This window comes from Rhamphochromis sp. 'chilingali' (genome assembly GCF_963969265.1).
Source record: "Rhamphochromis sp. 'chilingali' genome assembly, chromosome: 7".
Lineage (NCBI taxonomy): Eukaryota > Metazoa > Chordata > Actinopteri > Cichliformes > Cichlidae > Rhamphochromis > Rhamphochromis sp. 'chilingali'.
Genome location: NC_137934.1, coordinates 36,181,699 through 36,205,611, shown reverse-complemented (window position 1 = coordinate 36,205,611; position 23,913 = coordinate 36,181,699). Strand labels below are relative to the sequence as shown.

At 40.7% G+C, this 23,913-nt stretch overlaps 1 protein-coding gene across 5 annotated transcripts in view; it reads right to left on the bottom strand.

Moving 5' to 3' along the window:
- Nucleotides 1-1,661: 1,661 nt before the first annotated feature.
- Nucleotides 1,662-23,913, bottom strand: part of dnajc6 (DnaJ (Hsp40) homolog, subfamily C, member 6) — a 37,820-nt gene continuing 15,568 nt past the window's right edge. For 3 of the 5 annotated variants that reach the window (XM_080887840.1, XM_080887837.1, XM_080887841.1), the window contains 16 exons: nt 19,686-19,735; nt 17,738-17,886; nt 15,593-15,715; nt 13,646-13,779; nt 12,978-13,172; nt 12,630-12,747; nt 11,775-11,854; nt 11,448-11,641; nt 9,495-9,866; nt 9,233-9,376; nt 8,456-8,557; nt 8,206-8,340; nt 7,793-8,125; nt 7,268-7,416; nt 6,688-6,864; nt 1,662-4,473 (listed from right to left, as the gene is read on the bottom strand). In XM_080887840.1, coding sequence (XP_080743966.1) covers nt 4,372-4,473; nt 6,688-6,864; nt 7,268-7,416; nt 7,793-8,125; nt 8,206-8,340; nt 8,456-8,557; nt 9,233-9,376; nt 9,495-9,866; nt 11,448-11,641; nt 11,775-11,854; nt 12,630-12,747; nt 12,978-13,172; nt 13,646-13,779; nt 15,593-15,715; nt 17,738-17,886; nt 19,686-19,735 — 2,557 coding nt within the window. In that variant the 3' untranslated portion in view covers nt 1,662-4,371. The remainder of the gene's footprint in view (nt 4,474-6,687; nt 6,865-7,267; nt 7,417-7,792; nt 8,126-8,205; nt 8,341-8,455; nt 8,558-9,232; nt 9,377-9,494; nt 9,867-11,447; nt 11,642-11,774; nt 11,855-12,629; nt 12,748-12,977; nt 13,173-13,645; nt 13,780-15,592; nt 15,716-17,737; nt 17,887-19,685; nt 19,736-23,913) is intronic. The other 2 variants (XM_080887838.1, XM_080887839.1) reach the window with 2 other exon arrangements.

Sequence of the window (23,913 nt, the reverse complement as noted above, 5' to 3'; positions counted from 1 at the left end):
TCTTCCATTTTCTGATGATTGCTCCCACAGTTGATTTTTTCACATGAGTTCAAACAGGTGCCATTCATACAGGTAACGAGTGGGGGACAGAAAAGCTTCTTACAGAAGACGTTACAGGTCTGTGAGAGCCAGAGATTTTCCTTGTTTGAGGTGACCAAATACTTATTTTCCACCCTGATTTACGAATAAATTCTTTACAAATCCTACCATGTGAATTCATGGATTTTTTTTTTCACATTCTGTCTCTCACAGTTGAAGTGTACCTCTGGTGCAAATTACTGACCTCTGTCATCATTTTAAGTGGGGGAACTTGCACAATCGGTGGCTGACTAAATACTTTTTTGCCCCACTGTATATATAATAAATTTTAAGCAGAGGGCTAACAAACAAAACAAAACTATTTTGGTGGTGCTCAGGCTCAGTGACAGGATTGGCACCTCTTTCCACAGACTGGTGCAAACAGTCCAACCATATTATAGAAAAAGGGCAAATGGATTACATTTCAAAACAGCTTCAACTAGTAAGATTATGAAGCAACTCATACAGTCAATTTGCTTGCAATAATGACTTCCTATAATAATTTCCTAGGGATCAATAAAGTATTCTGATTCTGATTCCTATAAATTAAATACATTTCTTCTCAGCGATCATTTTGTGGTGCAAACATGCTTACTCATTTCTAATTTCATCCAAATCCCCTCTGCTCATAGTTTTTTTTCTTTCTTTTTTTCAAACTCTGTGTGTGTCTAACAGCTTGACACCCAAATGCGGCTGGTGTTTAATGGTGTAGGATATCATGAAAATAAAACATCGGCCTGTGCTGATGGTAAACATCCATCAGCACTGGAGTCTCTCGAGAAGTGCGTCAGCACTGTCAGCAGAGCGAGTTGGAAGAAGGAAAAACTGTGTCCAGCAGTAACTTTGTTTTACAATGAATCACTGATTGGGGGGGATTATATTCAATTACCCTAAATTTCCTTCTGGATAATCTAACGCTGGCACCGCAGCCATGTTTTCCCGAAACTGGGCCCCAAGGGGAGAACTATCAGCCCCAGATGGTAACAAAGCCGGAGAGGCTGGAGCACGAGTAGCAAATAGCAGTGTTGTGCCACAGCTTATACTGTAATGGCTCATTAGCATCAGAGCAGTCGTGCACTGCCACAAGTTGACATTGATGATTGCTGCCATTGTGAGTCTGTATGTTAAGGGCCTTTCAAGAAACCCAAGAAGGTCGCTTTCTGGTCAAAAGTCAAAGCCCAAATGCCTGACATCTCAGGAGGGTGGGGGATGGGGGCATGAAAGGCAGGTAGTTCAGCTGTCAAAAGAAGGTTTGCCGTGTCTCGAGGCACAGTATCAAGAGTGTGGAGGGAAAACTAGAAGATGCGCAGTTATAAGAGACTCGACTATAGCAAGACTGGTATCTGCTCCTTTGGGCGAGGAATATGAGGAGCACATCACCACCAGCAGGGTCCTCATGTGCATGTTTCTGGCCAAACTCTCAGAAACAGACCCCATGAGGGTGGCACCACATCCTTTTACTGGGACTCTCAGCTCAACATGACATATAGTTCATGTGCTGTACAATGCAGCCCTCTAGTGGTTACAAAGACAAAGGCCAAGCGAGACATAAAAACAGGAATGCTGCTCACCCTGCTCCGGTTTCTGTTTACTGTTTATTTCTGTGCACTGCACTTGATCATTATGTACATCCTGTAACCGTAAACAGAACTGAAAAGAACAACATGAACAGAATTTTTACACAGCTTAAGTAATATTTGAACAGGAGACAGGCAAACACATAACTTACAGTACTCTGTATCCAACTCTGAGCTCCTCCATACATACCACAAGTTCAAACAACACACATCCACTGACGACAATATAGAGGTTAGCTTTTTAACATAGCTGTAAGATCGCAGATTCAGTCAGCGAGGGAGCCAATGAGGGTTATTTCACATGTAGGTCCTCAGTGTAAATAAAGCATAGACACATACTACACACTTCTCATATCTTGTAAAACGACAAAGAAAGCAGTCACCTCCAGATTAAAGTTCAGTATTTTCAGCCTGAGACCCGGAGTCTTGTTCGACGGCCCAGTCAACACTTGTTTTGGGATCCTTTCGGGGTCCTCAGCCAGCTAATGAAACCACACCTCACATAATTCTCTTACGCTGGTCAGAAGTCAGTCAGCATCCTTAATGCAGATGAACAAACTGGACGAATGAAATCCAGTGAAGGGAAAAGACAGTATGATGCCAACAGAAAATCACCTTTGACCTTACTATGCAAATCAGAGAGCATGAAGACAGTTAACAGTGTCAGGATCTTCAACTGCTCATGAGCATGAGAAGGTAAACACTTGGCTCAATTTGTGTGTGAAGAATAAACCTAAACAGCCTAAACTGTTTCACCCTGAAACAGCTTAAACTGTCTCTGGGGATCGTGTAGGAACATATTAGTGTTTTGTGAAAACCTCATGTGCTTGAAAGAAATTGATCATTGCCTCTCTAGTTATTGCATATTTTATTGTTTTCTCCACTTTGCTCTAAAATGATGAAATGCTTTTAGCACTAAGAACTGATTTTGTGAATAATTGCACGTAAAAAGGGGCCAAATGCATCCAAAATCAGCAAATGTTTGTGTTAGGTTAGTACACATCAGCTGCAGCATCTACTGCTGTTCACTACTTCTAATGCATACCCCATTCTTTTATGCTGATTATGAATAAACGTGTAGCAAATGAAGTAAAAAGTAAACAAAACAAATCAATAAAAAGTAAATTGTTGTAAATCAGTGTTTTGATGAAACACAGTATGATCTGCCTGACGTGAAACAGTGATATACAGTAAACAGAACTCTTATTGCGTTCTTGATGGTTTGCGTTTAAGCACATTAGTGTCACTTCTGTGGTTCAGAGATTACCCCACCCAGTCTCAACCTTACAACTACCTCCCTAATTTAATGCAGGCTCCCCTCTATAACGTCTCTGACTCATCAGAGCATCAAGATGGGATGTTTTGGGGTGTCTTACAAACTCTGGCACTGGGACAGAGGCAAATTTTTTGAGTCCTCTGGTTGTGTGGAGGCGTCTGTTAGAGTGCGTCCCATGGATCCTTGATCAGACGTGGGGGATCTGGGGAGTCTGAAGGATAGGTGTGATGTTAAGGGCGTCACATTCTCATGAACTGCCTGATGTTTCCCAGCAGAGAGCTGCACTGTGATCAGATTTCCTTTACCTGCCAGTGGTTTTTACTGTTTTGGCTGACGACTGTGTTTGACAGACGTTAAAAGTCTTTAAGACAACAGCCTCAAAGTCCTGAACTCTTTCTCACGAGCAGATTGAATTTGAACCAATATTTTAAAGACAAACAAAGCGATTTAATAAATTAATTCATGGATTGCCTTCCTTGAGAGCTGCACCGATTTGATTCATCAGTTTGTGCTTTCACAGAGATGTAAAGCAAAAATATATTATTATATGAGTGAGTGTGTGAGGCCTCAAGGTGCTTCATGTAAGGAACTGTACATGTGCTAATGCTAAAACATACAATCCCCAGTTCCCCACAAGGCTTCAGGATATCAGACACACCTATTCTTATTAAACCTCTTCATAACAAAACCATTCCACATGATATCATATATGTCACATAACAAGTCAAGTTATTGTGTTACTGTTTTTTTTAACTAATTTTGTTTCCTCAGCTACACTCAGCAGACGACATCTTCAAGGTGAAACTCGACCTCTGATCAAGATTTTCTAATCCAATCACCTCCAAACAGCCTATTTTAACTTGACACTGCTGTTTGTGTTTGTTATTTATAGGGACATTAAATAGTGTGAAAACTGGATTTGATATGACGGAACTGATCTTGAATTCAGTGTTCGCTCACAGTACAAAAAAAATGGCTTGAATGCTGTTAAATGCTTGTTGTGCCTCACAGACTTCTTCATGCTCCAAAGCTCTCGCAAAGAGCAGTCTGACAAATGTTTGCTCAGTTTATTCTCGCGCATTTCTTTTTCCAGATCAACAGCTCTCACCTTGTTTTGATCCGTCTCTTTGACGTCCCAGTGATTTTTAATTTTTTGAATGGGATGGTTCATACATACAGTATGGATATTAGAGCTACAGAGAATCAGCTGTTCGTCTGAGCTTCTAGTCCGGGCACGGGAGGCTGTTCTATAGCCTGTCATCACTCAAGTTCTGCGTTTTTGTTGCAAGAAGAGAGACACGAGTTAAAGCATGGGTATAAAGGCAGATGTTGCAGGGTGTGGCTGCAGTATGCGGACAAGAGGTGGTAACACTGTAAGGGTTAGATGATGGAATCAGCAGGGACATCATCTCCTCCTCCTTAAGTCCCCTTACGTTTTATTCAGTAGAGAGGCTTTTGTCCTTGGGTCTCAAATTCTGACCAGGCATCATTTAGTTCCATGAAAATCATCTTGGCATATTGTTCGTATGGTTGTCCCGTCGCCTACGAAGTAGGAGAGAAAAAACACAATAGTTATGAACCCATAAGTAAAGCATATTTGAGACATGTTGGCCTTTTGGGATTCCCACTTCATTTGTCTCTCATTCATAGCTTGCTTTACTCAAGCATTATGTCAACATGCTACAATGTAGCTTGCCATCACCAGTGTGTGAATGTGTGTGTGAATGGGTGGATGACTGGTTGTGTAAAGCGCTTTGGGGTCCTTAGGGACTAGAAAAACGCTATACAAATACAGGCCATTTACATAATATTATTCACTGTTACAGAAAATTCAGGTAAGACACTAACTTGTCTTTCAGTGCTGAGAGTCAGGAAGTATACCCCACTCTTTCTATAATACACACACATCCCTGCATGGATGGATGTTTACAGGTATAACTTGAATCACATGTTTAATTCTGGTAAGAGTCCATGTTAAGCCAAGCTGCGTTGTTTTAGTGGGTGCAGTGGGAAAGGCCCTGCCTAATGCTTCAGCTGACCACATGGTAGCTGCTGTACTGCATAGCTGTATCTTTAAGTGGATTACAAGGAAAGCTGTGGCCTGGCTTGGCTTGAGAGTCTGAGAGTGACGCACTCTCCACTAACAGACTCTTCACTTCACAGAGTAAAGTGCAGAGCTTCAGATATCTTTGTATTTCATTATATTGTTCACACGCTCACACATACTTTTAGTTTGGTTTGGTTGTTTTCTTGTTGCAACATCATATATGCAAAAACTTCATCCTCCAGCACTTTGAACACACAGACACTACTGTGTGTGTGTGTGTGTGTGTGTGTGTGTGTGTGTGTGTGTGTGTGTGTGTGTGTGTGTGTGTGTGTGTGTGTGTGTGTGTGTCTAAATTTATGTGATCGGTCTGTTCATTTTAAATTTGCATGTCTGTGTTTGTCTTGTAATGCTTGGGATCATTGTTGTGCATGACTCAGTACTTGGCCAAACTTTAGCTGTTAGATAGATGTCCTCAAATTTGACCCTAGAATATTTTTCGTATAAAGGTTCGTAGGTCATCTTGCGGCAAAACAACCCAAAGCATCACCCCTCCACCACCGTGCTTATCAGTTGCTATGAGTATGAGCTGTTTGTGGTGATACCCTGTGTTTGATTTTGCCAGATATTGCGTTGTACTTTATATATCTTTTTTCTGATACAGAATTTCTCTGACCACTGCATGGTCTGAGTTTGGGATGAATTTGGTTGGGTGTCCCCTTCTGTGGCATTGTGTTAACACACATGGATGACTCAGACCAGCAAACGGGCAGAACGTCTTGTTACACACAGGTGCTCAAACTTGTTGATGACCACTTACTCAAGCAAATGATTATCAGCATCTGGCTGCTACTTACCCCTTTAATTCTTATAGAAGCAATAGGAGTTGTACTTAGTTTTTTACAGAACGGCACAAAGTGCTGTCAAATCTTTCCTTTTCCATCCCTGTATATGCATGCTTGTGAGGAATTATGTTTTTCTTTTAAAACCAGTTTTTATTTTCATTATCATTTTCATGTCACAATATGGCCACATCACATCCAGAATTGCTTATAATCAGGGGTGCACATAAGTGGTCCGCAGGTGCGCATGCGCTGTCAAAATAAAAGACGCGCACCAGATAAGAAGTTGCAACGCGCGTTTGCGTACATAAGATTTTCTGGAGGAGGACAGACATTTGTTTAGAACTCTTAAAGATGTTGAAGAAGCAAGCTCCTTTAAGCAATTACTTTGGTGTTCCTCCACCTCCAAAGAAATGTCAGAAGGAGTCCAAACTGCAAAAGAAGCACATATTCTCGGAAAAGTGGTTGTAGGAGGTGAGCTGGCTTCAAACAATGCACAGAGATACCACATCTCTGTGCATTGTTTGAAGCCAGCCAGCAGAATGTGCCGTGAAAATCCCACTCTAGCAGACAAAAACAATGCCTTTTATATGTACGCAAACACGCGTTGCAACTTCTTGTCTGGTGCGCGTCTTTTATTTTGACAGCGAATGCGCACCTGCAGACCACTTATGTGCACCCCTGCTTATAAGCCTGATATAAGGAGAAGAAAGTGAAAATAAAGACAGTCTCTATTTTTTCATCTGACTTTACCTTCAGTTGCTTTTAAGTAAAGAATGTCTCGTTATTGCATTTGATTTATTCTGTACATATGGATATGCCTCCATACAGGAAGCATAAAGATCCCATTCATCACAAATTCTGTCTCACCTTATCTGGGTGAACAACCAGGACTGCTTTGCGATAGACCTTCTTGACCTGCTCTGGAGTAACCAGGTCAGCCATGCCCACAGGCTTCCAGCGTGTCTCTCCTTCCCAAAGCACAGTGTGCATGGTGGAGAGCAGAGCACGGATGTTACGCTCTTTCCCCTCTATCCAGTCCAGAATCTAGGGCACAGAAGAGGGAGGCAGAGGAGGGGAGCCAATAACCAGTGAGGACCTGATTTGAAACAATTATTAGCATAACTGCTTTCAGTAGTTCTGGCTCTGGTTTTATCTAAAAAAAAAAAAAAGCTTTTAAAGGAGCAATTAGATGAACCAAAATTTGGTCATGGGAGACCTACATTGGACGCTTCATTAACTCTGAAATAAACAGAAAAAGTTTAACAGCCAAAGGTTTTCGAGTACATTATCCTACTTTTGGGAATCACTGAACTGCTTCTGTTCAGCTACACTGGATAAACAGGCGACCACCACCAAGCGAAATGTCATCAAAAACTAATTGTAATCAGACACAATGAACCAAAACTTATTAGTTCAACTTCATTAGTTTCAAACAAACAGCTCATGCCTTTAGTTTCTCAGGGTCCATTTCTTTGGCCATCTCCTCCTTCCTCATCTCTGCTATAGTCCTGGGCCCTTTCTTCTCTTTGGTCCCCGCAAAGCCCTGAGCAGACAGCAGGTCGTCAAAGTTGGCATCTGAGGGTTTGGGCTTCGGACCTGACAAAGAGGCAGACAAACACAAAGACAGAATACATACTTGTTAAGCAACAAATGTACTAATTACTATACGGTGAGCTGAAGAACAATGTATGTGTGCACAGCATGAAAATTTTAATGGATAAAAAATGCGGCGCTGTCTCTAAATGTTTGCAGATATTTTGTTAAACATTTAACTTTAAAAATCAAACAAAAAAACCTTAAAACCTTCAAAATGCTCACAATTCTTAATAACATTTTTAAACCTTATATTTTGAAATATAAGTTAAGTGTAATCTCTATTTTGTTTTAAAAGAAAAATGTCCTTTTATGTGAAATATACCCCAACTGACCAGCCACAACATTTGGAGCGTAACAATGAGCCTGTCGAGCTTACCCATCCCAGCCTGTGCTTTTCCCCCTGCGCTGGGTGAGCCTCCTCCCATTGCGGAGAAGCTAACATTGTAGTTGGGTCGATTCTGGGGCGATGTGTGCGGCATGGAAGTGTGGCTGGGGCTGGGCTTTGGCTGCGGAGCAGGACCCTGTCCTTGCGGTTGCCACCCTCCACCACTTCCACCAGCCTGCCACGAGGGGAAAGTGCCTCCTGCGTGGGGCTGCCAGGCTCCTGTGTGCTGGGGAGATGGCGGAGGCCTCGATGGGGAGCCCATTGGAGGAAAGGGAGGGGCCGTTCCAGTAGGGGTGGTGGGCTTGCTCGAGAAGCCAGAGCCTCCTGATCAAAAGGACAGAGATTATGGCATGCGAGGTAGTAGCAAAAATACTAAGAACTTAGGAGCATTACCAGCGTCTCACCTCCAAGGCTTCCCCCCAGGTTGCCAATATCAGCGAATGGGTCCAGAGTGTTTGGCTTGGTTTGGTGGGTGGGGGTGCTGTGGACTGAGCCAGTGGGACTGGTAGTGGCTGACCGACTGCCCATACCAAAACCTCCTGAATGAATCGGCCATCAGCAAAGCAGGAAAAATAAACGACACTGATGCCAACGTGTTTTACAAACAGTGTGGTATCTGCTTGTATGTATGTGTGGCTGTGTGCTTGGGAGAACCTGTGCTCGTGGTAGCAGGTCTGTTCCAGTCCCATGCTCCCATGGCGTTTTGCTGCTGAATGTTGACAGTAGGGGTGGTGGGTGGGACGGGGGAACTCCGACCTGTTGAAGCATATAACCATCGGTCACGGGCGGAGCACACGGAAAATGGGAATTGAAGGACACGAAAACATTAAGCCAAATAAAATAACAACAGAACTGAGCTTCAGAGAGCTGTTGTTTCATGGGTGTGGAAACAAAATTTATAGTTGCTAACTAAAAATTGTCCACAGAAGACTGAAGCCAGAAGGCTCTTCTTCATGCACACATCATGCCCTAAATCCTCAAAGTATAAAAAGTGTAAACCTGAAGTTAAGAAAAACTGTTTGGTCATGTTTAAAGTTGAAAATACTGACTGTGAGCTGAGGAAAAGATTACTAGTAGGAGCTTGTGCTGGAGTTGAAAAATCAAGCTGCGCAATCCCTATGGAGTGGCAATGAGATGACCTGCAAACACTTCACATACAGCATGCAAACTCGTGAATTACAAATCATACATTACATGAGCAATACAAGAAAAATGTGTGAGTAAGCTAAAAATGGATATATACTCAGCAGTCGGGTTTGGGTGTCAGTTTAAATAGACGCACAGATGAAGGGAAATTATCGTAGTGGCATCTTGCAAATATCTGAAAACATGCCTTACCCTAATTTGGTTCAGGCTCTTGAAATGCTTTAAGTGCACCCAAAACGATGGTTTGGGAAAATGTTCAGCAGAGCAGCAAGGAGCATGCCTTACCGAGGCTTGTAGGCTGCAGGGTGGGTGATGGTGAGCGAGCAGCATGCAGGAAAGGGTCTGGCTGCCCCACTTTACCTGGTCCGAGGAATGAACCCATCACGTCCTGAGGTTTAGGCATCGGACCCGTCCCAAAAGGATCAAATGCTGAGGAGAACCATCCACCAGTGTTATTGTCTTATGCTAAATTGCAAGAGTAATTGTGCCTATTTGAAGTCTAGTTTTAGGTTGGACCTAAAAGGAAATGCTTTTTCAAACTTCTCACCTGGTGGGGCAGGTGAGGGGCATGGTGAGGCAGTGTTGGGGGCGACTTTGTGTGGAGTGGACTGGGCAGATGGAGGCCCGCTGGTTGACTGAGGTGGGCCCCCGAACAAGTCCCCTAGGAGGTCAGTGGTTGCAGCTGCTGTAGATGGGGGCTTAGATGACGGGCGGTTGACCTCGTCACCATCGAGGCCGAGAAGATCGACTTCCTCGGTGGGAGCAGGGGTGGCAGAAGTGGGAGCTGGGAGGTCAGGTTTCTGATGGGCTGCACTGGCATTGCTTTGCTGGCTGGAGAGAGAAAGCATTTCATCATCCGACGGCTCGCTCTCCTCGCCACGTACCCGACCGTCTGGACCTCCGTGGGACCGACTTGGCTCTGAAAATGATGAGATGGGAAAAACAGAAAAGAGTATCATGAGAAAGACACATCAATCACGAACAAAGCAATGACTGAAGAGATAACAAAGCAGACAAAGGGAATTAATTTGAGGTTCAGATATAAAGGGACAAGAGTGAAGCAGAGGATGATGGTAAACTACGCAGGTCATTGCTTCTACAGCCAGAACAGCTATTTGTGCTACGAGGTTGCAAACATACACACAGTCTGCAAATAAATTCTAGCTAGTAGTTGCTAGTTGGAGAAAATGTCTTAAATGTGATACATTTCAACGTAAAAGAATATGATAAAAAAAAAAAAAGAAGCTTGTACATGGGATTAAACAGCTGTATAAATCAAAAGCAATATTTCACTTTGGTAGAACATTTTAACGTTGGATTTGTTTACTCCCCAGGCACGTTTTCCCTTTATTTCCTTTTGGGACTATGAGTTTTCCCCTCTAGTTCTCCATATCCATAAAAAAAACCCTTAAAAACCTGTCTCTGTATGCCCAGGAAAAAAAATGCTGGCATACATGTTATGGAAATTGTGTTAAAAGACTGGTGTTTATACAAGACACAGGACAAAATATTTCTACCAAAATGATACATCATGGGCTACAAGAATGGGCTAAATTTCAATTCAATCAATGCAAATCACAGTTGGAAACCACCAAATGGATTTTCCAATAACAAAAAATCTTCCTGGGTAGAGCATGAGTGAATTGAAGCAAACCCTGGGTAACTACGCTCACAGTATAGTTCCTCTAGCAGGTCTGTGATCTCCTCTACCGTCTTACCCTCAAGATCCAAGCCCTCCATCTCATCTTGCAGGGACAAAAATGAGTCACATTAGTTTTTATGACTATGTGTTAATGTAAATTGATTAGCCACAACAATAAAACCACTAACATTGCTATTGGAAATATTTCCAAACATCCGTATGATGAGGTGAGGGAGATCTTCACAATATTAGGCAAATGGCTTTAATGTCGTGCTGGCTGGTTCATAAATATTAAAATAAGTCATAAAAAAAATTAGTAGCAAGTTCTCTTTGCCTAATCTTTATTTTGGTACCAGGTAAACTTACGTAAAGTCAATCCAGGTGTGGGGTTAGAGTTTGTTATTAAGGTTAATGTAGCATTATAATTGGTTTTAGGAAAAGGTATGATTACAAATTGTAAAGGCTAACAAAACAAGCAAGCAAAAATGCCAACTAAAAACATTTTCAATACAAAATTCCACATTGCTTGTTAGTCAAGCTAACTGCTAATTTGCTAGCAGCTAACCCATTTTGCTTCAGCATTTTCAGTTCTTAGCTAAATATTTTTAGTTTAGATAAGATAAGATAAGACAAGATAAGATAAGATAAGATAAGACTTTATTGATCCCACAACAGGGAAATTTTTGCGTTAATTTAATTATGTTGGTAGTAAAATCTGACAACAGATTAAACAAAGCAGTAAATGTTTGATTCTAAACTTAACATCTGATTTGAGTTTTTAAAAAATCAAAACTTAATGTGTCGTATTTTATAGACTGAACACCAGTTGTTGCCCCAGTGAAACCCTCCCATTTTTACCAGCAATCGCCAGTGCATCCTGATGTTCCTGGTGGCCAGAGAAGAGCACATTTGGGCTCAAGTCTTTACAAGGAAACTGTTCCCATGGTGGTGTCAGGTCTTTCTGTTTGTCCACCCCTTCCACTTCCACTTCCAATATCACATGGAAGAGCTGGGGATATTTCTCTGGAGAGTCACAGGCATCGAGCTCTGGTCTGAGAGGAAAATCAATATGTGTGAGAAAGAAAATTGAGATGGTAAAACAGTCAACAGAGTGGAAGTCTAGCAATATTATTTTTTATAGTGAGAAACCAGAATTCCCCGATTTTTGTAAGAGATTTTCCTTACTTGTTAAACTTTAACATAGTGGTTCCAGGAGCGATGAAGCCAGTGTGGAACTGAATCTGGAAGATCTGTGTGTTGGATACCTAACACAAGCAGGAACAAAGATAAATGTTGGTTACATTATATTTTATCAGCACTCTCCTGCAGTCAGTTACCCCTTACCTGTTGTTCTGAAATGTTTTTAGGTGTTATGTTCAAGTTTTGCATGTGATAAATCTTTGTCATGTAATAAAATAGAAGCAGGTGAAATAAGAAAATCCAGTAAAAGAAACAAAATCAAAGGAAAAATGTTCAAGAAAAAAAAGACAAGCCCACTTTAACCATTTTAGCTGAATGGATTTTTAATTATTTTGTACTATTGATCTAGGTTTTAGTACTAATGTGCTATATAGCAAAATAATGAAGTCATTAAGCTACATATGCACATATTATTATAATGCAACGCATGGTGATGTACACCTATGTGTCAATAATCTGTCATAAGATTACTGAAAGACAATAATACCCAGATGAAACACCTAGACCAAACTAAACCAAAAATAGCATAAATAGTGCATAAATGCTTCTTGCAGCAGTGATGAGTGAGTAAATCTGCATATTTCTATAAATGAAGTAAATCATTAAGTCAAAAACCTTCATCCAGCTTCTTCTTGTCTTAAACAATGTAACAATGAGACACAACAAGCTGTTGAAGCTACCTGAAACTCTACAATGGCTTATACTTTAGCATGATCTTATCACCGCAATCGTTCCAATACTGTCACTGTGACTTAGTTGGAGTTTGCTGCTTGCTAGTTAGATTGAGATGTTGATTTTATCGACATTTTATCTTATAAAGCAGACTAAGCAGAAGCGTACCTTGGCCTGCAGTCGTCCTCCAATGGTTGACCTCATGTGGTAGACTGAAACCACAACATCTCCTTGTACGCTTACACCCAGAGGGAAAACTACCTTGCCGTCCTGGACCCTGTGCTCTCTAGGCGTGCAGAGAAGGTGCAGCAAAGTGTAATTGAGGGAAAGTGTTACAGAGTGAGAAAAAGGAAGGGGATATAATGACACTTTGATTACTTTCATTCATATCATACTCAGCATAAAATCTCTGAGACATTTGTAGTTATTCTATTCCAATACAGAACTGCAACGCTACCGTGCTCTCTGCGGTTCAATGCTGTCAAATTTTTTATTAATCTCGCTAATGTTACTTACCTCATCCTTTCATACTCCTGTGCAGTGGTGAAGATCTTCGTCTCTCCAATGAGAACGTCACAGAAAGGTCGACAGCCACTACGCTGCTTGTTGAAGCAGGGGATGGGACTCATAGTGAGGGCCTTGATCACCAAGGGCTTGGAGTGGGGTAGGCTAGGCTTCTCTGATACCATGCTACATACATAGCCTATGTACCTGCAGGCAGAGAAAACAAAAACAGCAGTTTTCAATTTTCAGCACTCTGAATGATGCATTAATTGTCACTTGTGAGGAGACGCTTGCACAACCATCGACTGTTAGCTTCTACAAGTATGGCAGGCGGACTCGTGGTTCTTCTTGCCCAGCAATCAAGAGTTTATGTTTATGCTGAGACAACTAATAACTGTTGGCTTCAGTGATGGCTGTATGTAAATTTCAACATGTTATGCCTGTAACAGCATATGATCTGAAACTGTGCTCTTCTTCTTAAGTGTGAATGTGTTTTGACCTCATTTAATATGTGATTCTTTATTAGAAGTGGTAAATGTTCATTATCTATGAAAAATAGACTGCAGATTTATTAGACATTGAAGAATGTAACATCAGCAGAACCAAAGGACGACAACCGAGCACAAGGCTCCCACTTCTCTTTCTGTCACATTCACATCCCCATGTTCACTGATGCAAACCTGCGGTGTGAAGGCCAGAGGCCAGAACCTGGTCTTTTGGCGCTGAGCAGCTGCATGGCAGGAACTGGATTATTGAAGAGGTGGCAGAAGCAGAACATGGCACAGACCAAAACACCTGAAGGAGCGCGACCATCCTGAAAACCCAAAACAAAGATAAAATTACATGTACATCTTATCATAACTGCAATTTGAGCCACTGGGGATTTTTTCTTTTGAATAAACACACGTATTATTTTTCTATGAGTCTATTCATACATATGAACTGACTCTGAGTTCATTTCAGGTTACATGGATACTGTAACACTGTTGTTAACTGAGGTGAAAACACAGCTTTTTTAAAAAAGGAAGGGTTTCGTGAAGATTATGCAAGAAGGAGCAGTTTGCCAAGGCAAAGCCAAACCCACAATGACTTGGTAATAACATGCCCCAGCACATGCCAGTCTATAGTAGTCATGTCACTGAATTCCAATAAACAGAAACTCAGTTTCTATTGAAAAAGTCAGATATGGTTGAATTCCCAAATGTGTCTAATGCAAGTGGCTGATATTGCTAAAGTGTGATGATCCACGCACTAAAAGTGCCTTTCATCCAATAAGCCTAAATAGGACACCAAAGAATACACCATTCTGCAATAAGCATAATAAGATGACTTCTATCATTTTTACTGAACATCACAGACCAAAATGCAAAAATGAAATATTCTTCTTCTTTGCTTTTCATTTTCTTTTCAGTACCACCTGCTAAGTAACAACAGTGAGGAAGCTCACACGGCTGATTAATAGAGACCACCAGAGCAGTCTGAAGAGCTCCGAGCGGGAATGTATTTGGAGAAAAAAAACTGTTACTCCAGCGTCAAGGATTGGCAACAGCCGTTGAAGAGGAAGAGAAGATTTCTGATCTGGGTGGTAACATAGCCTTTATCTGGAAGAATGATCCCTTTTGCAAAACTGTTTTGATTTATGTTAAAGTGAATTGTTAAATGTTGTCATTTTTATGCTTACCATCTCTACATTGTTTTAACTCTGTGATGAAAGGAATTCTTTTATCCCCCTCCCCAGCCTCTCGAGGTTCTGGGGTGATGTAGTGTTTTATTGCAGATACATCCTATCTGGAAGAGCTGTTTCTTGTGGTGTTGCTTCCTGCTTTTATGACCCTTTTGGTCAGCAGGAGGTCACACACACACATTCTCACATGCATACAGATGTTTACACACACACACACACATATATATACATACAGTGCCTTGCCTTAGAACCATTTGGGGGGGTTTACGTGGGCGGTGCTTTTGCTGTGATGTGTATTGTGTGAACTGTTGTCCCAATAAAAGGCAGCAAGCGGAGGCCGTCGTTGGGGTCATTTTGTGGTAGATACCAACGACGCCTCCCTTGCAAGTAAATCGATCGATCGCTGACTGTCTTGTTTTCTTCATGATGAATAAGTCTCTAAACCAGCGGGGCTTGTGGAAACACAGACCCAACAATTTATGTAGATGTGGAAAAAGAAGGTGAGTCATGTTTGGAAATCTGTTGAGCAGTTGTTGTAGCATTTAACAATTTCAGACTTTAGAGATCCGTGTCTTGGAAGCACTTCATTTGATGTGAAAGCAAAGTTGACATGTAATCAATGATGCCAATATCATTGTTGAGCAAAATGTTTTGGAAGGGCAACAAAAAGATTCTGACACTAAATATGCTTCGGTCTATTTCAGACTCTCTGCTTTGATTCAAAAGTGGGTCACAGGACATCAAACAGCTCAAAAATTAACGGATGTGTTGTGGGACCAACAAAAACAAGTCCCTTTACATAACAATCAAAAGTACCTCACTATGTACTTGTTTTTCATGGGAGAATGATTAGTAATAATTTCATATGAATCCTTAATAAATTCAACTATACAAAGGAGGATGAAGAATTTAATATAGGGCTAATGTATGTGCATCTCCTTACCGAGCATGTGATTACACAGACGTTCTTGGGATTCTGTTTCAGCCAGTTGTACATGTTTTTGCACACAGCGAACAGGTTGTGGAGGCTGGGTGCTTGGCGTGAAGGCCAATTACACTCTGAAACCTGTATTGAAGTAGATGCCAGGAATAAAAGGAGGGAGAAGGAAAGGGATTCCAGCAAAAAGAAAAAAGGAGGCAGATCAGAGAGATAAAAGGGCAGGAAAGGGTTGGGGAAAAAAGGAACAGAGGAGAGGAAAGGGGAGTGGTGGAAGTTAGTAACAGCACTGCAGCAGCAGAGCAACACAACAGACCAGTTGCCATGATGAGTCATCTGCTAAAGATACAGTGACTTCACAATGCAGACAGGGGGCCAGCTTCACCATGTTAACAACAAAGCATGACTCCTAACAAGCCTGACTCCTTAGCTCCCACATGTGCCTTCTATGCAGTAATAGGAAACCTAGCTGCGGAAATGTCCCGATGCTGAAAGATAAGCATAACCATAAAAGCAAAATAAGATACAATAAACTGTGTGTTCCAAATGTGGTAATTTAGCCGTAACACAAATTAAATTCTGAATAATGAAATGAGTGCTGAAATACCAAAAACTGCAGTTTCAGGAACAGCCAGATGAGGTTGATCGCTGCTAGCTGCTTATTAGGCCTTGCATCAGTTAATTTGCATCATTACACTGGATTTCTCAAAGGTGTTTGAAGTTTTGTTGTATTTTGTGAGATTTTTTTTTTTGAGTAATTATTCAACTTGCTGCAGGGTTAATTGTATATTTAAAAAAACTATCCTGTTTTGTTTTTTTGGTAAGAGTAAAATTCTACCATTTATTTATGTGTTAGCACAAATTAGCAAGTACTGATGTCATGTGTGATGCAGCCATGCTCTGGTTTTGTTAGCGATCTAGCTTGTAAAAAAACTTTCCACCTTCTTGTCGAAATGTAGTCAGTTCTGGCTTCTAAAAAACCAAATGGTGACTGCCAAATTGACGGGTTATACACAAACCAGCTGATGACACTGGATACTTCATATACTGTTTGAACAACAATTTTATGAAACTCAAAAAATTATTCTCAAGTTTAAAAAAAGAAAGAAAAAATGTACTTTTTTAGCATTAAGCTAATGACTAGGAATAGGACTCAAGTACCGGCTGTTGCAGAGAGTTGGTTCACAGTAGTTCAATGAAATTGTTTATCTACTTATGCTTATTGATTGTGCTTATCGGTTCCTCTTGCACTTGTGCTGATATCAGTTTTTGCGCTGGAGGAGAAAAACTGCGGTGCAGTCTAAAGCGTTGATATGGACATTCATTTTATTTTTATCACATAGGACGAGAGCTCGATGGTAATGGCAAACTGCATTCAGGACAGAAACATCTGAATTATGGTGCTAAAACAACTTCAGCTCTTTTTAAGTACCTGCACAGAAAGCATGTTAACACTAAGGCAGCTAAGAATCCAGGCTGATGTTAAAAGTGAGCAACTGCTGACCCCAGCCTAGTAGCCAGACCCTGAACTTCCACAGGTAACAAACTGATGGCCTGTCATGCTGCAGTCTTCATTTCTACCTGTTCATGATTCTAAAGTAGACTCATGAGACAATGCATTTTAGGTCATTTTACTGAAAACCTTGAAATATTTAAGTAACGTACTGCATTACCTTTATGCAAAATATTCTACGTAATATTGTGTTACCACAAATTTAACACTGATTACAACAAAGAGAGAAAATACCTGCAATGTGCACAAACATTTCACCACACAGCATGCAATTAATTTGCCTGAATGTAATGCGGTTGATATTCTGCTTAGTGATGGTGGTAACTCTCAAAGCAGAGCCATTGAGAACCCAATGAGAACCTATAAGAGATTCAATAAGGAATCAAATGAATAATCCATACAATTAGTGATCCGGTAATGAAATCGGAATCCTTAGCTATTACAGACCTGATAAAAAAAGCAAAATGAAACTTTTCTCTGGGTGGTTTGAGACTATCAAGGAACAATCACGCCTAAAACTGTAATTAAGCCCTCCTATTTCCCTTCTATATTTATAAAATGAAGAGTGCGAAAAAGGTGGAGCAACCACTACATGAGTAACAGCTTCATCGAGATCCATGGGCTACAGTCACACTCACCCTGTTGGAGAATTTGGCCCCACGGTAGTTACGCTGTGATAGGTTGAAAACAGTGTAGTGGTCCGCATGCCGGCTGTCAAGAAAAGAGCGGATGTCTTCGACATGGTTCTGGTAGCCAATCTGCACCGACTCAGCTGGATAGGTCATCACTGAAAAAAAGTTTGACATGTTCACATCCATTCGCTTATCCTTTTCAGGGTCGCGGGGGGTGCTGGAGCCTATCCCAGCTGTCATAGGGCAAGAGGCGGGGTACACCCTGGACAGGTCGCCAGTCTGTCACAGGGCCAACACACAGGGACAGACAACCATTCGCACTCACATTCATTCACACCTAGTGACAATTTGGATTATCCAATTATCCCCACAAGCTGCATGTCTTTGGACGGTGGGAGGAAGCCGGAGTACCCGGAGGGGAACCCACGCAAACACGGGGAGAACATGCAAACTCCGCACAGAAAGACCCCGGCCTGATGTTGGAATTGAACTCAGGACCTTCTTGCTGTGCGGCAACAGTGCTAACCACCGTGCCACCGTGCTGCCATGTTCACATGTACAGTGCAATTAAGACAAACTCAGTCATGACAGAGAACATTTTAACAGAACTCTAAACAGTCTCGTTCAAAACTAAGCACAGCCTATAATTCAGCAGCTTGTAGAACCTCCTTTAGCAGCAATAACATTTCAGCCATAATTTTGTGGATTTGCTTGTGTACGTAGGAACATTGCTGTTTCTGTTGTATGACCCAATTTCAACCAAGCATTAAATGTCAGAGATGGCCTCACACGTGACTCTAGAATACTTTTACCTAATTCACCACTATTCTTTAAGGTTTCTATGGTTGATGTAATTAAATCCTGTACAACCTGCATGAAATTCTTCTTGAGATGACATGATGCGATCAAGTAAGAGTGGTTAGTTGCCTGGATTTGCGATATCATGAGATCATGCAAGATTTCAGTCCACCAGAAAATCACTGGGGTTAGAAGAAAAGCGCACACCTTGTGTATGCCATTGCTATTTATTGTGGTTTTACCTGTCAAGCACAAAAACGTAAAGAAAATTCTGTATCAAACCTTGTAATCATACCTTTCCTACTTTTTCTTGACTCCTCGAATTTAAAATAATCATGAAAAGGATTTCCACGTAAATAAATATCTTTCTATTAGCATTAAGTACTTTTGTTGGGCTAACATAATTTGCATGGATTGGATCAATTCAATGAAATTATGATGGACTTAACTCCAGTAAATAAGTTGATTTATCATTAATTAATTAAGTTGGTCCAACTCTAGTATGTTACACATTGGAATAACAGAATTGAATAACACTAAAATAAAGCAATTTAATCGATTTTTTTTTTTATGTTCATTCAAAGAGTTTTTTTCAGTGAGTGTCAGTCTTTAACATGCTAACCGAGACCTGTAGAATCCAAAACATAACTCTGAGAATTGTACAGTCTGACCTGGAGTGAATTTTCCATGACCCCCGCTCCTGGGAAGACTGTGGTATTGTCTTAAAGCACACCAGACCATCAAACTGATCACAAATTCCACTTTTACGGAGGTGCTCACACTTGCTGATGTTCAGTTAATTAAGTACATGGCTGCTACTTACTGTCTTAATTCCTATGGAAGCAGTAAGAGTGTGCTTAGTTTTTCACAGGACTACAGAAGGGTTCTGTGAAAACTTTTCATTTCTACATAACTGTCTTTTTACCCACTGTGGAGTACAGGATTGCAAAAAGGTGAGCTGAGTAGCTCTGCACTCCAGCATGACTACCATGGGATATAAAGCCCTCGAGTGACAAATGTCTGACTGACTTTGCCTTTTAAAGGGCACATTGCTGCCCAATCAAAAAACTGGAAAACAGTCCAAGTAACATTGTTAAAGTTCATCTATCTACACACATGCGTATATACAATGCCCATTCGCTAGAAATACATTTACCTATGATCCGTGATGTTATGTAGGCAATGTCCAGCTCTCCTTTGGTATAACTGTAAGGAAAAAAGAAATCTTTGAAAACACGTTTTATTACATCATATATGTAAAACCAATATCCACTGTCCACAAGCATCTCAATAAATGTTTAAAATATAAGTTGTAGTAGGCTTTACAAAATCACCTTGCTTTTGTATTTCTGTGATTTAGATATGAAATGTTAGAGATTCATAATGACTGTTTCTGTGCATTTAGCTACCAAGACAAAATGATGCATATATAAAAAGTTAGTATAAGAATATCCAGCATCCAAAAAGGTTGATCCACCTTTCTGTCATTCACAGGTTGAACTGCATTACAGGCATATCTAAGTGATTAACTTCAACAGGCTTTAGAGCTGTTATCTTGTTCGGGCTCACCACTCTAGGCTGAACTGCCTGGGATCAAAGAAATACCATATGTGAATTCTTAAATTGAGCAGCACTGCCTTTCATTGCCAAATGTAGCTCTGCCATATGGACCTTTTTTTTTTTTTTTTCGACTGTGGGGGCAGCTGTGGTGCACTCACATACAAGCAGTCCACTAGTGCTCCAGCACAGCAGTGGTGGAAACACGTACTAATGAAACACTGCCAAAAAGGCTCAGGGTGGGGTTAGAGTGAGAGACGAAAATTTGTTTTTGGACAAATGACTCACAAAAAGAAAATCTCACAACTGACAGCAGCAGAGGAAGGCTCAGCTCACTGTAGTTGCATTTATCTTTCAAGACAGGTTTGTAGGCTAATGCGAATCAAATTGAGTTGGCTTGTTGCCTACTGTGTAAATCCTGCAAGCTAGGCCTAGCTGGGACCGTCATTCCGTGTGATCATGGAGGAGTGCCATATGGGCCTGCTGCAGTCCTAGACCTGGTTATGTAATGCAGTCCTTCTCAGCTAGACTGCTAAATGAGTCATGGGTTTTTCTGTAAACAAACCAAGCGTACCATATCATGTGAATGTGTCCTTTGATTTAGGCCGTTTGTGTAGTTTAGCCTTAAAAAAAAAAATGTAACTGCTAATATACTACAATATAACAGACAAACAACCTTAATTAAATCCAACAGTGAGGGCATTGCATGTAAGTCCTCTATAATGAGGTAATTGGACCACAATTGAAGCTTCTATTTTGATCTCAGAGTGTTTGTTGTTCCCAGAGTAGAAAAGCAGAGTCAACGTTTGACCAATTTAATGTGGAAAAAAAGGTCAGTTTTATCTTTACATAATAATAATAATGGATACTTTATTGATCCCCATGGGGAAATTACTTGTTTTTCTCTGCATTTGACCCATTCACTCAGTGAAGCAGTGGGCAGCCCACTAAGCAGGCGCCCGGGGAGCAGTGTGTAGGGACGGTACCTTGCTCAGGGGTACCTCAGGGTAGCCGTTAAGTGAATTCGAACCGCCGACCTTCCGATCATGGGGAGACCACTTTACCTACTGAGCTATCCCTGCCCCATTATACTTTCATTAGTAAATCGGGTCTGGGAGATCAGAAAGGTGACATTTCTGCTGGATATTAACACTTCTGTGTGTACATATGTGTGGTTTTTCCTATTTCTATGCTGAATAATACATCTATTACCATGGAAACAGGTACACAATTATGAGCCAACTAAACTGTGTGTAATAGAGAAACGCATCTCCAGTATGAAAAATAAAAAATATTGTATTAATGTGCAATCTGAACACCCCCCAACTAGCTAATAACAATAACACCACTATCAACACCTGACAAGACCAATTTAAAAACGGTAACGACCAGCTGATCCCAGCTGTGGTGGAGCGTTGATCTAATTACTGTGGAGATGCTAAATGCCAGCAGATGTTTTTTCAGACTGCTATAAAAAATGTCTTGTCAGTCCTTTGTGTTACACAAAGACATTTGATAAAAGCTGTTGATATGCAGTCGATATCAGAGCGCACAATCAAAAACAAGCCCATGTCTAACAGACAGGAAGTTAAAAGATAATGACGAGACTGGTGCAATTTCCTCTTGCTGGAAAATGATTAGATACATTTTGATGTAAATTGCACATAAATAGTCAGAAGGTTTGATTTTGGACTCAGACTTTGTTTAATCTGCCACTGAATCCCTTTTTTTTCCCACCAAGTGGGCAATTTATCTAAAGGTAGTCAGTCTAGCAACTGTGTGACTAATAATTTGAAGGACTCACTTCTAAAATTGTGGTTTACCAAGATACTAATCATGCTAGCTCATTAAGATAACATAATGCTTATTCATTAACTTATCATCCCTGTACGGATGTTAGTATTTCATACCATTAATATATCATTCCACATCTTAGTTTTCTCTCATATGTATACTGTTACAATGGGGGATGTTCCAATTAAACATAGTCAGAGTTTCAAATAAAGAGGTCATTTATTTAGTGTCCAAATAAGCCCTGTGAGCCACATTTGAGACTGCTTGGTTTCAGACATAGACAGTGTTAAACATGGAGGTAGCCTTGGTGACGTCACCCACTGGTTTTGGACTTTACATTCTGAGCTTCAGGTTTGGCTAAAGCTCAGACATTTTGCTTCAGCTATGGACATTGCCCCTTAAGGCAACGATCCCCAACCTTTTTTGCGCCATGGACCGGTTTATGTCCGACAATATTTTCACAACCTTTAAGGTATCATGGACAAATACAACAAATAAAATAGTTCCGGAACCAAAAAAAAAGAAGATTTATTGTGAGAGTTGTAGCACCCAAGCCTCAACTCTCACGGACCGTGAGAGTTGAGGACCGCTGCCTTAAGGCACATGGTACTGGCTGTAAGCACAGAAGCCCCACCCACCTTCTGTTCAAACCTCCTGTTTGTGAGTATCAGCCAATTAGAAGAAAGATGTCTACAAAAGTGAGGCGAAAGAGAACTAAAACACTTTTTACTATTGTACTGATGGCAGCAACAGATCTCTAAAACATTGGGACAGGGGGACAGAAGGCTGGAATGGTAAGGGGTACTAATAAGAAACAGTTGGAGAAACATTTTGCAACTAATTAGGTTATTTGGTAACAGGCTGGTAATAAGGATCATATTACCAAGGCAGAGTTTCTGAGAAGTAAAGATAGACAGATGTTTACCAATCTGCAAAAAATGTCTCTAATTGTAAAACATTTTCAGAAACATATCAGAATATTGTTCCTTGATGTAAAAGTACTTTATCTGATCTTTTTCAGAACACAGTAGCTGAACATCCGAATCAAAAAGATTCAGAGAATCCCCGACAAATCTCTTTAAATGACAAGGCTGAAAATCAGTTCTTCAGGCCGATGATTTTTCTCTGGGTCAGAGGTTGTTTGAAATGGAAGTGGAAAACTGTTTAGTGAATATGAAACACATTGTTGATACATCTTTCAGACTAAAAAGGAGAGAGACTATCTGGCTTGCTATCAGCTCTCAGTTCAAAAGTCCACATCTCTGTTGGGATGTTGGTGCACTAGTGCCTATGGAAACGACTGCTTGAACAGTCACCTTCAATGCTGAAAGGTATATACAGGCTTTAGAGCAACATACTCTCCCATTCAGACAACGTCTTTTTCAGCAATACGATGCTAAACCACATACTGCATCTACCGGATTACAACGCACAGTTTCATAGTAGAAGACTCCAGGTGCTAAAGTGGCCTGCCTGATGTCCAGACCTTTCACCAAGAACACAAAAGAGAAGACACAATGGTAAACGCAGTTCTGTCTCAACTTTCTTTAGACGAGTTACTGCCGTCAAATTCAAAATGAGCTAATAGTTTCTTTAAAGTGGTACATTTTCTCATTCCAAAACATTTTATCTATGTTTTCTACATTCTATTGGTCTATGACATTTCCAAATGATTGCATTCTGTTTATATTTACAGTTTACACAGCATCCAAACTTTGTTACTGTAGTGGGCTTGTAACAGGTCCCCCATCATTGGCATCTTTCTATGGATTACATGATCACTAATGGTCACCACTGATCTTTTCTTTCTTCTATCTGACCTGAGAGACAAAACAACAATTTTTAGCAGTTATTAATTTTTATGTGACTTTCTTATTGCTGCACTACTTTATTCAACTTGATATTGGTATTAACTCTGATGCAATAACTCACATTTTGTGATAAAAAAAAAAAAACAGTAAAAAAAACCCCAAAAGGTAAACTTGCTTGGGTTGGTGTATAGATGTACCGGTATGTTATTAAACCCATTCTGA